The sequence below is a fragment of the Orcinus orca genome, chromosome X (assembly GCF_937001465.1).
Source record: "Orcinus orca chromosome X, mOrcOrc1.1, whole genome shotgun sequence".
Lineage (NCBI taxonomy): Eukaryota > Metazoa > Chordata > Mammalia > Artiodactyla > Delphinidae > Orcinus > Orcinus orca.
Window position 1 is genome coordinate 83,994,968 of NC_064580.1, and position 13,942 is coordinate 84,008,909.

At 36.4% G+C, this 13,942-nt stretch overlaps 1 protein-coding gene and 1 non-coding gene across 4 annotated transcripts in view; one reads left to right on the plus strand and one right to left on the minus strand.

Annotated features, from left to right (window-relative positions):
• The window catches only part of DIAPH2 (diaphanous related formin 2), an 893,504-nt gene that overhangs the window by 49,278 nt on the left and 830,284 nt on the right, over positions 1 to 13,942 (plus strand). For all 3 annotated transcript variants that reach the window (XM_049705081.1, XM_033412217.2, XM_049705082.1), the window contains exon 2: positions 11,630 to 11,662. In XM_049705081.1, the coding sequence (XP_049561038.1) occupies positions 11,630 to 11,662 (33 nt within the window). The remainder of the gene's footprint in view (positions 1 to 11,629; positions 11,663 to 13,942) is intronic.
• Positions 8,535 to 8,669, minus strand: LOC117197994 (small nucleolar RNA SNORA70). Its single transcript, XR_004478907.1, has one exon. It is a non-coding gene; the product is annotated as a small nucleolar RNA SNORA70 (small nucleolar RNA).

Sequence of the window (13,942 nt, forward strand, 5' to 3'; positions counted from 1 at the left end):
AGAAGTTTTAAAGGGAGTTATCAGTAATCAGCATAGAATCTTAAGCCAATGGGGAAAAAATTGAAGGTTACCAAATTTGATAATTTTTTGCTAATCCTAAATTCTTCGAAAGATCCTTTTGAAGTTTTCTGAAATTTTAAATCATTTTTGTCTATCATATAATTATGTTTTGCTTAAGTTTTTAAGTGTTCAATATTTGTTATAATTAGTTATTTTAAACATCCTTCCTGTATGAGTCCGAATAAACTGTTTTGTTTTCTGTGGGGAGAAGGTTGTCCACTTTCACTTTGGAAGCCAGTTTTACTAGTTGCACCTTTGGAAACCTGTGTTCTAGGAGCTAAACAACTGCCACACAATTGAACTTTTAGACCACAACCTGTTCCTGAATTGGGAATTGTTTGCAAATTCAAGAATATTAATTAAAAGTACTAATTGTGAAATTAAATCATTGGTTCACTTTAGTTATCTTTTCCTAAACATATGTATGTTATTATTATGTTATTATTATTATGATGTCATGTTAAGATATTATGTTATTATATGTATTATTACAATGTACAAAAAGTATGTTGTAATAATACCTTATTCACAACTCAGGTATAATTTTCAGCTTTAGGCAATTCATACTCTTGAATCTTTATAGAGGAGTGAATTATTTTGTTTTGTCAGATTAATTTTGCAGCTACGTCAGAAAACTAAATGATGTGGTTATTTATAAAAGGTACTTGAAGTAGATAAATGAGGTGAAATATCTCCAGAGTGATAATCATAGCCATTTAGAGGTTATTTGTGTGTTATAAAGATAGTAATCACAACAACAGATATTAAATTACTCCATTTAATACAAGCAGCAATCATATGTCTGGGTATAGTTGCCTCAAAAACATGCATAATTTTAAACAAAATTATATATAGTAACTGCCTTCTCTCTATTCCTATTGCTACTATCATAGTCTAAGCTCTTATCACCTCACAACTGGATCTCTCTCTATCTCTCTCCTCTGTTTGCATCTCCAATTCAGTAAATCATGACAGGTTTGAGTGCAGCTCTGTGCTAGAAACAGTGCAAAAAACTGAGGACACAGTGGGGACCAAGAGAGACCTAGTCCTTACTACACTGAGTTTACAGTATAGCCAGAAGACTGGCATTGATAGGGAATTATAATTTGATAATTGGGGTAAAAGAAGTCAGGAACCATGGGAGATGATAACAGGACCAACTTCAGCTCAACTGAGACCAGAAAGGGTGAGTAGGAGATGGGCAGATGAAGGAGCAGGTGAGGGGTGAGCGCCTGAAGCAGAGCAAAGTCTACATGGAAAGGCTGAGATTGAAAGAGAACTTGCACTCTAACCAGTATTGTTATATATGATGAAGACACTTCATCATATATGTGTTATATAAGATGAAGACAGATTTCAGAATATAGATAGAGGTTTTAGAGCTTGGGTTCTACTCAGACCTAAATGCTAATTCCAACTGAGTAATTAATTATCTTTGTGCATTTAGGCAAGTAACTTAATGCCTGCAAACCTTGATTCCCTGATCTGCCAAATAGGACAATAAATTCCTATATCATAGGATTGCTGTGAGTATTTAAATGAGGCAATGCATGTAAAGCTCTTAGCATAGTGCCCGGCATATAATAAATGCTCAGTAAATGGTGGCTAGTATTTAGGTAGAATAGATCCAACTTGCTGATCTCTGCAAGCTGCCTTTTTAGCCTTTGATTCCTTCCTCAGTCTATCCTGAATATTACAGCCTACAACCCTTCTCTGAAATGCTAAAATCTGAAAGTTCTGAAAACAGAATTTTATCATTTGGTCCCGAAACCCAGCCTGGCTTGAGGCTGTATATAATCTTTACTTATCCTGTCTTGTGGAGTATTCATGTTTCCCTGCTAACCTTGAATGCATTTGATTTAGGGTGCCAGCCCAGATCGCACTGGGTGTGTTTTGTAATATATGGTACACATACCATAGTTCTTTCTAAAATGTGAAGCACTCTGAATTCCAAAACACATCTGGCTTCAAGGGTTTCAGATAAGAGATTGTGGACCTGTACCTCCCGAAGTCATCTTTCTAAAATTCCACCTTCTCCATGTCTGTCTCTGAATCAGGAACTCATAAGGACCCTCGATGGTTGTCAGACATAGTCTAGACTACGCCTTGTGATTTTCAAGACTGTCTCTAATCTGTCCCCACTGTCAACTGAAAAAAATGTACAACCTAAAAGTTGAGAATTATGTTCTATTGGGCAGAGTTTCTAAGGACTTAAGCCCGGAAGACAGCCTCTCAGATCGCTCTGAGGGAGTGCTCCAAAGAGGTAAGGGAGGAGCCAGGATACATAGGAGTTTTTGCAACAAAAACAGAACATCAAAAGATTACTGTGAATTAAAGAAAACCTGATATCTCAAGTTAATGAATTTAGCGCTCCTCTAGGTATGGGAAGATGCAAGAGTGTGGGCTCGTTGAAATCATTCCTTCGATATGCACCTTAACAATCTAGGGCCAGTACCTGCTTTTCTCCATCCTGAATCCCGTCAGGGTGCACAGTTAGGGGTGGTTGCAGTGGCTGAGGGCTTGATGGCTGCAACATCCTTTGTTTACTGATATGGCAGGCGACATTTTTCAGCCCCACCACCCTACATGTTCGAAATTTAATACCCTCTAACTTGAACCCTTTGTTTCCTAAGGCTGCTTCCCTAAAGTAAAATGTTAACACTGCTCCCTGTCTCACTTCCTTTTCTTCCTCTTTCTGGCTATTCAAATCCTACCCAGCAATTAGGGCACAATTCTTTATAGTTTCTTAATGAAGCTATATTTATTTCTTCTCTGAATTCCTCTTGTACTTAATTTATTCACCAAATATTTGAGCAGGTATGATGTGCCAGCTACTGCTCTAAATGTTAGAGATCCAAAAGTGATTAAGACAGGAAAATTAAGGGCTCTGCTATTAGGGAACTTGTTTTCTAGAAGCTAGAACATAAGTAAGTAAATAGGTAAGTGGACAGATAATTTCAGGTAGTGGTTCTGCTATGAAAATAGTAAGGCAGGACATGTGATAGTGCCCAGGGAGGAAGAGCAGGAACATACCTCAGAATCTCCTCTGTGGTTAGTTTTCATTCCCTGGTTAGATTAATGCCTTAAGGGCAGAATCGCGTCTTAAACTTCTCTTTGCCACAAAGTGCTGAGCCTGTGATGGGTTCTGAAACATTAATGTTTGGTGGAGACATCTGTCTTTTTTTTAAAACAGAGAAGGTAAAAATTTATTAAATATTGAGCCCCACTTGGCTAACTCATTGATCTAAGAGTATCTATTATGTACAATTGCTGGGCAAAGCTGGCTTTCTTTTCATTTCTGTTGCTTTTTATTCGTAGAGTTATAAAGAACTTTCACATCCCAACAGTTTTCCCATTTGAAATGGTTTAGTACCTACAGAAGAAGTTACTACTTGAAAAACCTGGATTATTCATGCAATTGTTTCTGATTAATTCAGGTACTAAGTGACTTCCTCTAATTCATTAGCATGAACGTTTTTTAAGACCTAAGTGGCAAACATACATTTCTTTAAAAATTTTATTTTTATTTCTCTATTAATTCTTTTGATTGAGGTATAGTTGATTTACAGTGTTGCATTAGTTTCTGGTGTACAGCAAAGTGATTCAGTTTTTTTTCCTCTCCTTTTAATTAATTTTTATTGGAGTATAGCTGCTTTACAATGTTGTGCTGATTCAGTTATACATACATACATATATGTATTCATTTCCAGATTCTTTTCCTGCATAGATTATTACAAGATAGTGAATATAGTTCCCTCTGCTGTACAGTAGGTCCTTGTTGCTTATCTATTTTATGTATAGTAGTTTGTATTTGTTAACCCCAAACTCCTAATTTATCTCCCCCACCCCGTACCTTTCCCCTTTGGTAACCATAAATTTGTTTTCTAAAACGTATGTTTCTTGAGCGCTTCACCCCTAGTCCTTAAGCTGAACATTCTTTTTTTTTTTTTTCTGTGGTACATGGGCCTCTCACTCTTGTGGCCTCTCCCGTTGCGGAGCACAGGCTCCGGACGTGCAGGCTCAGCGGCCATGGCTAACGGGCCCAGCCGTTCCGCGGCATGTGGGATCTTCCTGGACCGGGGCACGAACCCGTGTCCCCTGCATCAGCAGGCAGACTCTCAACCACTGCGCCACCAGGGAAGCCCAAGCTGAACATTCTTGTTACACAGAAGAGACTGCTGGATTTCCATATCATAGACACCCCTCTTGGCAGTTAAATATTGAAGTTCGTGGCAAGACAATTAATTTAAGCTTGAGAAGAACTTGTTGTGACAGATTTCTGAAACTTATCCAGTGAACTAACATGGTCTTTTGCTTCATGAAGAAAACTGAAGCCCTATACTGTGATGTCATATTTGATTTCTGGTAGATACACATTTTGTTCTTTATATTGAAAGAGTATCTTGAGAAGCAAATCCGAAAAGGAATTTTTTTCTTGTTGTAAAAATGGTAGAAAGAATTATGATTTGTAGTAGCCAAGAGCTCAGGTGGGTTCACATTTGAGGCTTTTGATTTGACAGTGCTTCTGAGATGGTGTCCTTTTGGTTACAAAAATAGAAAAGTATTGCTCTATTAAAATGATGAAATGGACAGTTTGAGATGCTCACAGTAGCAAAGTAAGGTGGAGAATTGGAGCTTAATGCCTGTAACTTCATCTTCTCAACTACTAGGCTTTTGCCCTTTGAGGTCAGGGCCATGTCTCTTTAAATCCCAGTGCCTCGCACACTGCCAGCTGATCTATCATCTATTCGGAAGTGCTAATGGTGATGGAAGAATGCAGTGCCTAAGAGGACATGTGGGTGTCTGAAAATGCCCCTTACTGTTAGAAAGGAGATGAAAAAATGTTTTAGAGTAATTTTAAATACAAGCAGTAATAGTTCAATGGGTTTGAAAGCCAATTTTTCTTTTCCTCCTGTCTTCTTAGAATCAAACCTCTATCTACGTTGATCTCAGTTCTAAAAATCAAATTATATATACCTTTGTTGGTGAAACACAACGGAGAGGTACTCAACTAAAACAATCTTCATAGTAAAGGGATTTGAATAGCTGAACAGAATGTTCAGCTTGGTTGCCAGATGGTTAAATAGCCTTGAATTGTCTTGATTGGTCTTACTGATTTGTAAAGTTCAGGGTGAATCCAGGATCTGAAAAGTTGAAAGGCAGCACTTTGAAGAATAATTACTTCCTTCTGTGACTGCTGCTGATCTGAATCAGTATTGGTCAGGGATGTCATCTAGAGATTTCAAACCCTGGATCATTGGTTGAGATGGATGACCTTTCTTAAAGGCCCTTCTTACTTGGAAAGTATATGGAGGTTATGATAGAGTACCACCCGAACAGTGCTCTCAGAATTCCTCTGTTGTGATTGTTCTTTCATTCATTTGATCTTTGACTAGACTACAGCTTCCGTAAGGTGCATGCTTATCTTGTTTATGGTTGTATTCCTAGTGCCCAGCACTGAACAGGTGCATAGTAGATGCTCAAATATTTGTTCAATTGAATTGAACATGCTTTTCTGTATTATATTGCCTTGCCCTACTCAGAGATTAAGAAATTTAAGCTGGGTAAATAATTGACCCTTCATCTTTATTGTGATGGCCAACTTACTTTCTCTAAAAGAGAAGAAAATAGTCAAAGTTGAAGAAGTGTGGCCAAGTTTTTGAGTTGGTGGTGAGACTTTTGAATTGTATGCAATTCAGTTGTCCAATTTCTGTGGTACTGGAGTAATTTCAAGATGTTTATAAAACATTGTATTACCATGTAACATTAGCCATAAGAGAGTCGAATCTTTACATCTTGCTGTTTTTGTTAATTTCTGCCTGATTGAGAAAATTAAAACTTAATTTTCTTGCAATAATGGCTCCTGCATTTCAATCAGAACTTCAGTATTAGAGTTTGTAAGTAAATCATCCATTTCTCTTATTCTTAAGGGGTTGAGACTCTGGAGTGAAACTTTTATAATTATGCAGTACTCATAGAGTACTGTAGTAAGTTATATTTAATATAACTGTTCATAAATGAAGTTTAATAAACTCTAATTGCTTGACTAATTCACAAGTGTATTGCTTTTCTAGAGTTGATTTTAATGAAAATATATGGTCACTATACTTATTGGTGTAATATGCCCTCATCCTAATGACCATTATAGATTTAGATTTGCAATAAAAACTTACTAAAATGACTTTAATCAGTGCTTTTAATTCAGGGGTGTGACTCTGATAAACATTTTTTTGGTCATTTTTTGTTGTTGTTTTAACTCCATAGTAGCTCTATAGTTTTTACACAGGAGTAAAATCCATAATGTCTGCTTGCCAGTGGTGTGAGAGAGAGAGGTGCATGCACCTATATAAATTACATTCAGATAAAATTTGAGAGCTTGTCCCTGTAGAACATCGTTATAAATGAGACTGTATCTTAATACAACCATTTAAAAATGTTTTACAGGTCAATTCACATAAAAATGACTGCGATTGAATCTTGTCAAAGAGATAGCTCTTTACAGCTCTCTGAACTTTTTTCATGTTGGTGGTGTTTTTGTTATTGTTCTCCTTTTGTAACTTTCTCTTTTTTTGACTAATGTATAAAAACAGTTGTGCAGCAGAAATAATTTATTTTCTATTGCAGATAACTTAAGTGTAATTTATACAATAATTTCAATGTATTTTTAATGTGCAGTGGCCAAAAATGGCCCCCTCCTAAACTCAAACTCTTCAAATGTCCTTAAAGATTTTTCTTTTCAATAGACCACATTTGTCTCTCTTTTCTGAATAGTTGTAGAGTTCTAAGTAATGGTCTCAAGAAGATATTTATGACAGCAGAGTTTTACATGAGGGAAATCTATGAGAAAAATATCCATATCAGTCAAATGTACATAGTTATATAGGATATCCAGTCTGTAGTTGAATGAAACTTGTAAATCAAGAAATCATAAGCAGAGTGTTTTTCTTTATGGTTCTCTATTACAAGTAATTGGGATAATTTTTTACGTGAATATAATTTCCTCTTTGTCTTAAGGTGCTCTATCATTCTTAAAGATGCCTTTTAGGAAAAAATAGTCTTTAAGAAGACACTAAACAAAGCATAGTTCTCCTCCATTTTTGACCATGGGTCCACATGTGGTTTATGAATAACCAAACTTTAAACTCAAGGGAAGCTCTAGAAATAGAAAGGTACCTAGCCAGATTGACATTCCAGTAGAGGGAAGAGTGGGTGCACAAACAGGACATAATGAGGCATGCGGTGGGAAAAGGATTTCCATTTTTCCATAGCGCACAGATCATTGAGGGAAGACGTAGAAGGTAGCCTAGGGCTGAATAATATAGGGCTTTGAATGCCGTATTAAGGGTATTAGTCTTTATTCTGTAGGTCATCAGGAGCCATTGAATACAGATGGGCAAGTAATAGTCATTTATAATTTTTTATTGAGTTCTGTGTGCCAAACACTGATCTAGGCATTGGGGTACATCCCTGAAACAAACAGATGAAAACCTTGGTTCTTATGGAGCTCACATTTTTAGTGGGAGAAACAGACAGAAATAAATTATAGACTATGTGAGAATGTCGTAAGTTTTATTGAAAAAAGGAAATCAGAGCATGCTAAAGCAGGTCAGGAGAGTGTGGAGGAGGTGGGTGTTTCCATTTAAATAGGATGGACAGAGTAGGTCTCCCTGAGCAAGAACTTGAAAGGGGGAGGAGTGATGGAGGAAAGCATATGGATAACAGAAAAGAGCATTCCAGGCAGAGGGAAGAGACAGTGTATGTGGCTTATTGCCTTATGGGGAACAGTGAGGTGGTTGCTGTGACTAGAGCTGAGTGAATGAAAGGAACTGTAATAGGAGATGAGGTCAGAGGGATATGAAGAGTATGCAGCTCCATAGGGCCTTGCAGGTTATTGTAACGATTTTGACTTTCACTGGGAGTGAAAATAGGGTGCCATTGAAAAGTTTTGAGCAGAGGAGTGACATGATCTGACTTGGTTTTTTTTTTTTTCTGACTAAAATCCATGGTTTATTCAGATTTCTTTAGCTTTTTCTTTTCTTTGTTTTTTTTTTTTTTTGACAGGAAAGTAGGATTTATTGGTGCACGTGAGTAAAGAGGGGACAGCCTCAAGGCTCTCATGAGTGCAGGGCCCGCCATGTGTCCAGGGGGCCACGATTAGGGATGTATTTGACCCCACAGCCACCCGGGAGGAGCCGCCTATCTGCCGCCATGTTTTCAAATTCACCTGCATTAAACTTAGTAAATCCCCACTTCTTGGACATGTGGATCTTCTGGCAGCCAGGGAACTTGAACTTGGCCCTGCACAGGGCCTCAAACACGTGCTCCTCGCTCTGCAGCTTGGTGTGGATGGACATTATGACGTGGCCAATGTGGACCCCGGCCACTGTGCCCTGGGGCTTTCCAAAGGCACCGCGTATACCTGTCTGGAGACTAGATTGGGGGCAGCATGCCAGTCACGAATGTCCACTGGAAAGGGCTGTCTCCAGGGTCCCTTAGGGCAACACATACAGGCAACAGGCTGCATACACTACTGAGGAGGCTGCTGTTTGCAGCCATTGCACACCTGGCCCCCACAGGGAAAAGAGCATAGTTGGTTTAATTGGCTGCAAACTGACTTGGGTTTTAATACTGTCACTTCCTCAATGTGTTCAGAATGAACTATAGCAGGGTAAAGGTGGAAAAAGGGAGATAGGTTAGGAGGCTCTTACAGAAATCTAGGGAAGAGGTGATGTGATGGTGACTTGAACCATGTCTTTGCTTGAAGAAGATGACTTTGGCAATGAGGAGAGAATGGTGGCAGAGGTAATTATTAGGAGGCTACTGCCAGTGATTAGACTCTAAACTGGGATGGTTTGTGCGGAAATGAAGAAGAAACTGCAGAAAGATCACCGTGGAACTTGACAACTGTTTTGGCTGTAGGGATTGAAGAGAGGGAGGAGACCAAGGTGACATGGAAGTCTTAAAATTGGATGGTAACCATTACCATAAACATGACCCTATTTTTGTAAGTCTGTCCTAACCCTCTGTGACAACTCTTGGTGCTCATGTAGTGTTTCCACTGGGTTATTAATTATATACCCACTTTTTCCTACTCTATTTTCCCTCCTATTACCCACCTAGAGAGCTGAGAGAACAGCTCTGATTCTTACAGTTGTGGCAGTAGTAAGATATAATTAGGAATGAAGAATTATGAAAGACCAAAGAATCTAAATTTGTATATAGTTTATATATGAAAAATAACCAGCCACTGGAAGAACATTAGTGTATATTGGTCAAAATGAATTTAGCAGGTGACACATAAGACGTGTTAGGGAAGGACTTTGGTTGCCAGGGGAATGCTCTTCGGGATGATACTTGACCCCCTGGTAATGATGGCAAAAGGCAGTTACCCAAAGGAAAATGAAACTGATGGGGCTTGGGGCATATCTGTGAATTTGAGGTTACCATGAACTGTTTCAATTCAGTAGTTCAACCCTAATATCCTACAGCCTAATTATACCACCTGAAGAGGCCATATGTTGACGAAGAGTTAGTATCTAGTGACAACCAGATCTGTGGTCCATGGGCGAGTCACTTAGCCTCTTCAAGCTTCAGTTTCACCATTTGTAAATTGAGAGGTTTTGACCAGATTATCTCAAATTTCATCCAATTTAATAGTGTCTAACTCCATACTGTGGGATTTAATATGGACAAAAATATGTTAATTTCAAAAAAAAAAAGAGAGTGGAGGTGGGAGAAGAGGAGAAAACTCAAGTCTCTTCCCATAAGACAAGGTGGGACTATTGCTAGCAATGCTTTTTCGTTGTTGTTTCTGTCCCCCATGATTAAACTATCAACATATATTCAATTGAGATACAGACTTAAGGCATTCGAGACATATGTGTACCTTAACTTAGAGAATTTGACTAAAATCTTATTTTCCCCGAATTTACATATTGACTTTGAAGATTTATATGTTTCCAATCTTGAGTTTATAACCTCAAAGGATGGGAAGAAAAGAAAAGCAGGGGTTGCTTGAAGAACTGTATAATCTGTCTAATAAATAACACAGGTGGACAGGTACATATCTGGATGGTAGCAGGGTAGTTGAGGCACTTTTGAGACTTTGACATTTCTCACTCTGATTTTACATGACAGGAAATCATGAAGCTTGTCACTGTGCATAGAACAGTTTTCTGTACCCCACAGGGAAAATTAAAGAGAAAATACCAGGTAGAGATAGTCCTAGGGTGAACTGATCTCTCTTAAAAAGGCTTCAGTTCTGATAAAAGTAATCCCCCTTCTTTTCTTTTTTCTAGGCAGTAAAGATTGATTGGGGTTTGTGTCAGCAGGATGTGATGAAGACATAGTACAAAGACATAGAAGTGTAGATCCCTGAGGGAATAGATGTATTAAAAGTAGAAAAAGAACTACACATATAATAGTATATTTGTCCCAACTACTGGAGGGGAGGATGATCTTTAACAGCATTTAGTTGGTGATATTTGAAGACAGTTTTATGAGATCCTGTGACGAAATAATTCTCACTTAAAACTCTTAATGGAATTCTCCCCACCAGTGATACGACCATATTTTTCTTAGTTAAAAGGGATGTGAGCATGCATGATGTACATCATTCAGCTTCTGTTTTGTTGTAGGAAATAAGTATACAGGTTGTGGCAGAAGGGTTAATTTCAGTTCCTAACAGGTGATTTAAAAAATATGGTTCTTTCCTAATCACATCTCTTAACTAGCACTACAACATATTTCAACATATTTATAATATAATAATAACTGCTTTTGTGCTGATTGTATGTTATTGTAAGATCTTGAAGTATCTTCTGAATCCTGGAAGATTACTAAATTGTTAGCTGTTACTTTGCTTACTTTAATATTGCTTTATTACTCCAGTATTGTTTGTACTCTATGTGGTAGTTTTTATTAACCACTGTATTTTATTAACTAGAGTATACCATTTCCAATGATTCTCAACATTAGAAGTAGAAAACCACATGCAAAAAAAAAAGAAAGTGTTGGAGTTTTTGAGAAATGGGCATATATTAACAGAATCAGTAAGTTCAATGTTATCTAGAATATTTATAAAGGTGTTCGTTAAATTATCTATCAGATGCAACTGAGTTCTAGACTGAGCTGTTTCATTATATGTCATTACTATTAAATGTGACATTTTTCCTGTTGTTCATGTTTTTAAAAGTTTTATGTATCTCAAAAATATGATTATTCATTCTAAAACTTTGAAAAATCTTGAAAGGGCTTATGACTTTTTTATATCTGTTCTCACGTTTGAGCACTGTGGTAGTGATGTCTGTTCCAAATCTGACTTTGGGAACTTGGGAGTCATCTTCAAAAACGAAGAGACACTCCCTTCACCAAACCTTCATTTTTAATCCTTAATAAGTTGTTTTTTTCTTTTGTAAAGAATGTGTTTATAGATTTAAAGTTTCTAATTCTCTTTGAAGAATTATAGTTGATAAAATAAAAAATGAGAATCATTCAATTATTTTCTTGTTTGATCTGTGAATTTCTCTTATCTGACAGGTATTTTTTTTTTCCTTTTTGGTTTTAATAGAACATTCAAATAAAAACTTTGGCAGATGATGTGGTAAGGTGGACTTAGCATGTTATCATTTACTTATGCATGTTGCCTTTTTATTAAAGTGGGTGGACATTAAAGCATTGATATATGTAAAGATATAAAAAGTCTAGATGTTTACAAAGTACAGTAGATGGAAGAATTGTCAATAGAGTGGCTTTTCTTTTTTTGATATAAACATAAGCAATTGTATGTGTTCTCAAAATAATTTTGATATTACCATCCTGATATATACCTTAGCTAATTAAAAAAAATCAGTATAAATCTAACTCTGGAAAACACAAATGTTTCCTTTCTCAATAGCCATGTAAATTGACTCTGAATATGTTAAGCATTAATATTAACAGTAAAGGAAATTAATTTAAAATGGAAAGGAAGTTAAGTACATTATGTTAGAAATGTGGTATTATATTTAAAATCCTCAAATATTTTTGACCTGAGTCTATCGTAGTAAAACATTAAAAGTTATGGGCTTAAAATTTAAATGTGCCCTTTTATAGCTAAGCTTTTAAAATGTGGTATTTTAAGTATTTTTTCTTTGTGAAATTACCTGTCTACAAATAATGTAGAATATCGTTCATGATTTAAGGAAGTGAAGGTATGTGGCTTAACTTTATTTTCTTATCAAGATATAGCTGAAAGCAAAAGCCAATTTTCTAGATCAAAGTGAAGAGCATAGTGGAAGATCAAATATATATGTAAATAATGCTACTCAGTAAAAAAGCCAGCACTGCAAAAGTAAATATTAAGTGATATGAAGGGAAAGGAACAGAGATATGTTGATTTAATGGTCGATTGCATATTTAAATGCTTTTGTGTCCACCATATCTTTTAGTGAAATTTGACTCTTGGTTATGTACTCAGCTTATTTGGGATTGCTTAATGTTTTTTCTTGAGTTGTTTGAGTTGGTTATTACATATCTAATCTAACTTAATTTTCCTCAAAAACATTCAAATTTAAAAGAAAATATGAAAATATAGAAGGTGATTCGAAGAAATGAATCTTTATGTGAACACTGGGCTAGGAACCAGGGACTCGTGAATTTAGCGAGTCACTTTTTCTGTGAAGTGAGAGAGTCGGCCTAGATGATTTTTCAAGTTTCTTCCCAGCTCTAAAATATTATGATTTACATAATCTCTTTGTAAGCAACCATGTACTAAGATCATTTTTGGAATCCTAAATAAGCTGCTTAAAACTGCTCATATTTCTTTCAAAGTACACCTTTTAGAAAAAAAAGTGTTCTTTGAATCAAAAAAAAAGTATGTTCTTTTAATGGGGGTCAACAGAAGTCAACATAATTGTGGTAAGAACTTCTGTATGCTTTTTATACTGTTGAAGTGATTTATAAGGACTTGGTAATGTGGCAGTGACGAGGCACTGTCCTGATACCTAACATATCTGCTTGTTTAACGTGAGCTGACAGTATGCGTGCATGTGCTTCCTAACAGAAACCAGAATAAAACTGAGTTGTATTCAGTTTTATGGTTATTACTAATTTTTGATGTCCAGTGTTCTGTGGTTTAAAACAGAATGGCCTATTTACATGCAAGTGGAGTCATTAACTCACTTTATGTGAAATCGCAAGCTAATTATTAGAGATTGTACGTGGAATCAATGGTTCCAAGTCAATATCCATAAAATAGCAAGTTCTTCATAGTAGTATTTGTAGGAATAAGATATTTCTGTTTATGTTATATTTCCAGAGCAAAAAGGTAATGTTTTTAATTTTGTTGTGCTTCCTTGTTGGTCCCACGTTTTAGGGAAGAAAAAGGTGTGTGTAATAATAATAATAGTAATAGTAACAACAACAATAGTAATAAAGAGTAGCTAAGTACACTAAACATATAACTTATTTAAATTTCACAATAACTGTTTCTTTGTTGCTTTCTCTGTCTCCCCTTCCTCCTTCCCTCCCTTCCTTCCTTCCCTCCTTCCTTCCTCCTACATACATTAACTTATCCCTATTTTAGAGATGAGGAAACAGTCATAGAGAGACCAGGTAATTTGCACAGGGTAACTGACCTAGTAAATTGCAGATTCAAATCTAGGTAGTCTGGCTCCAGAGTCCATGCTCTTAACCATTGTATTCTACTACTACACTGCCAAAGTATTCATAGATACTTGTCACAATTATTTTGGTGCTTTGAAGAAGAGAAACATTACTATAATTTCCCCCTTAGAATTGGATATTCTTTTCTTTTCTTTGTTTTTTTTTCTCATAGTTTGAAAGTTGCCGCCAAAGACACGTTCTCTCTCAAACCACCACACGACTTTGAGGCCGGACTTTT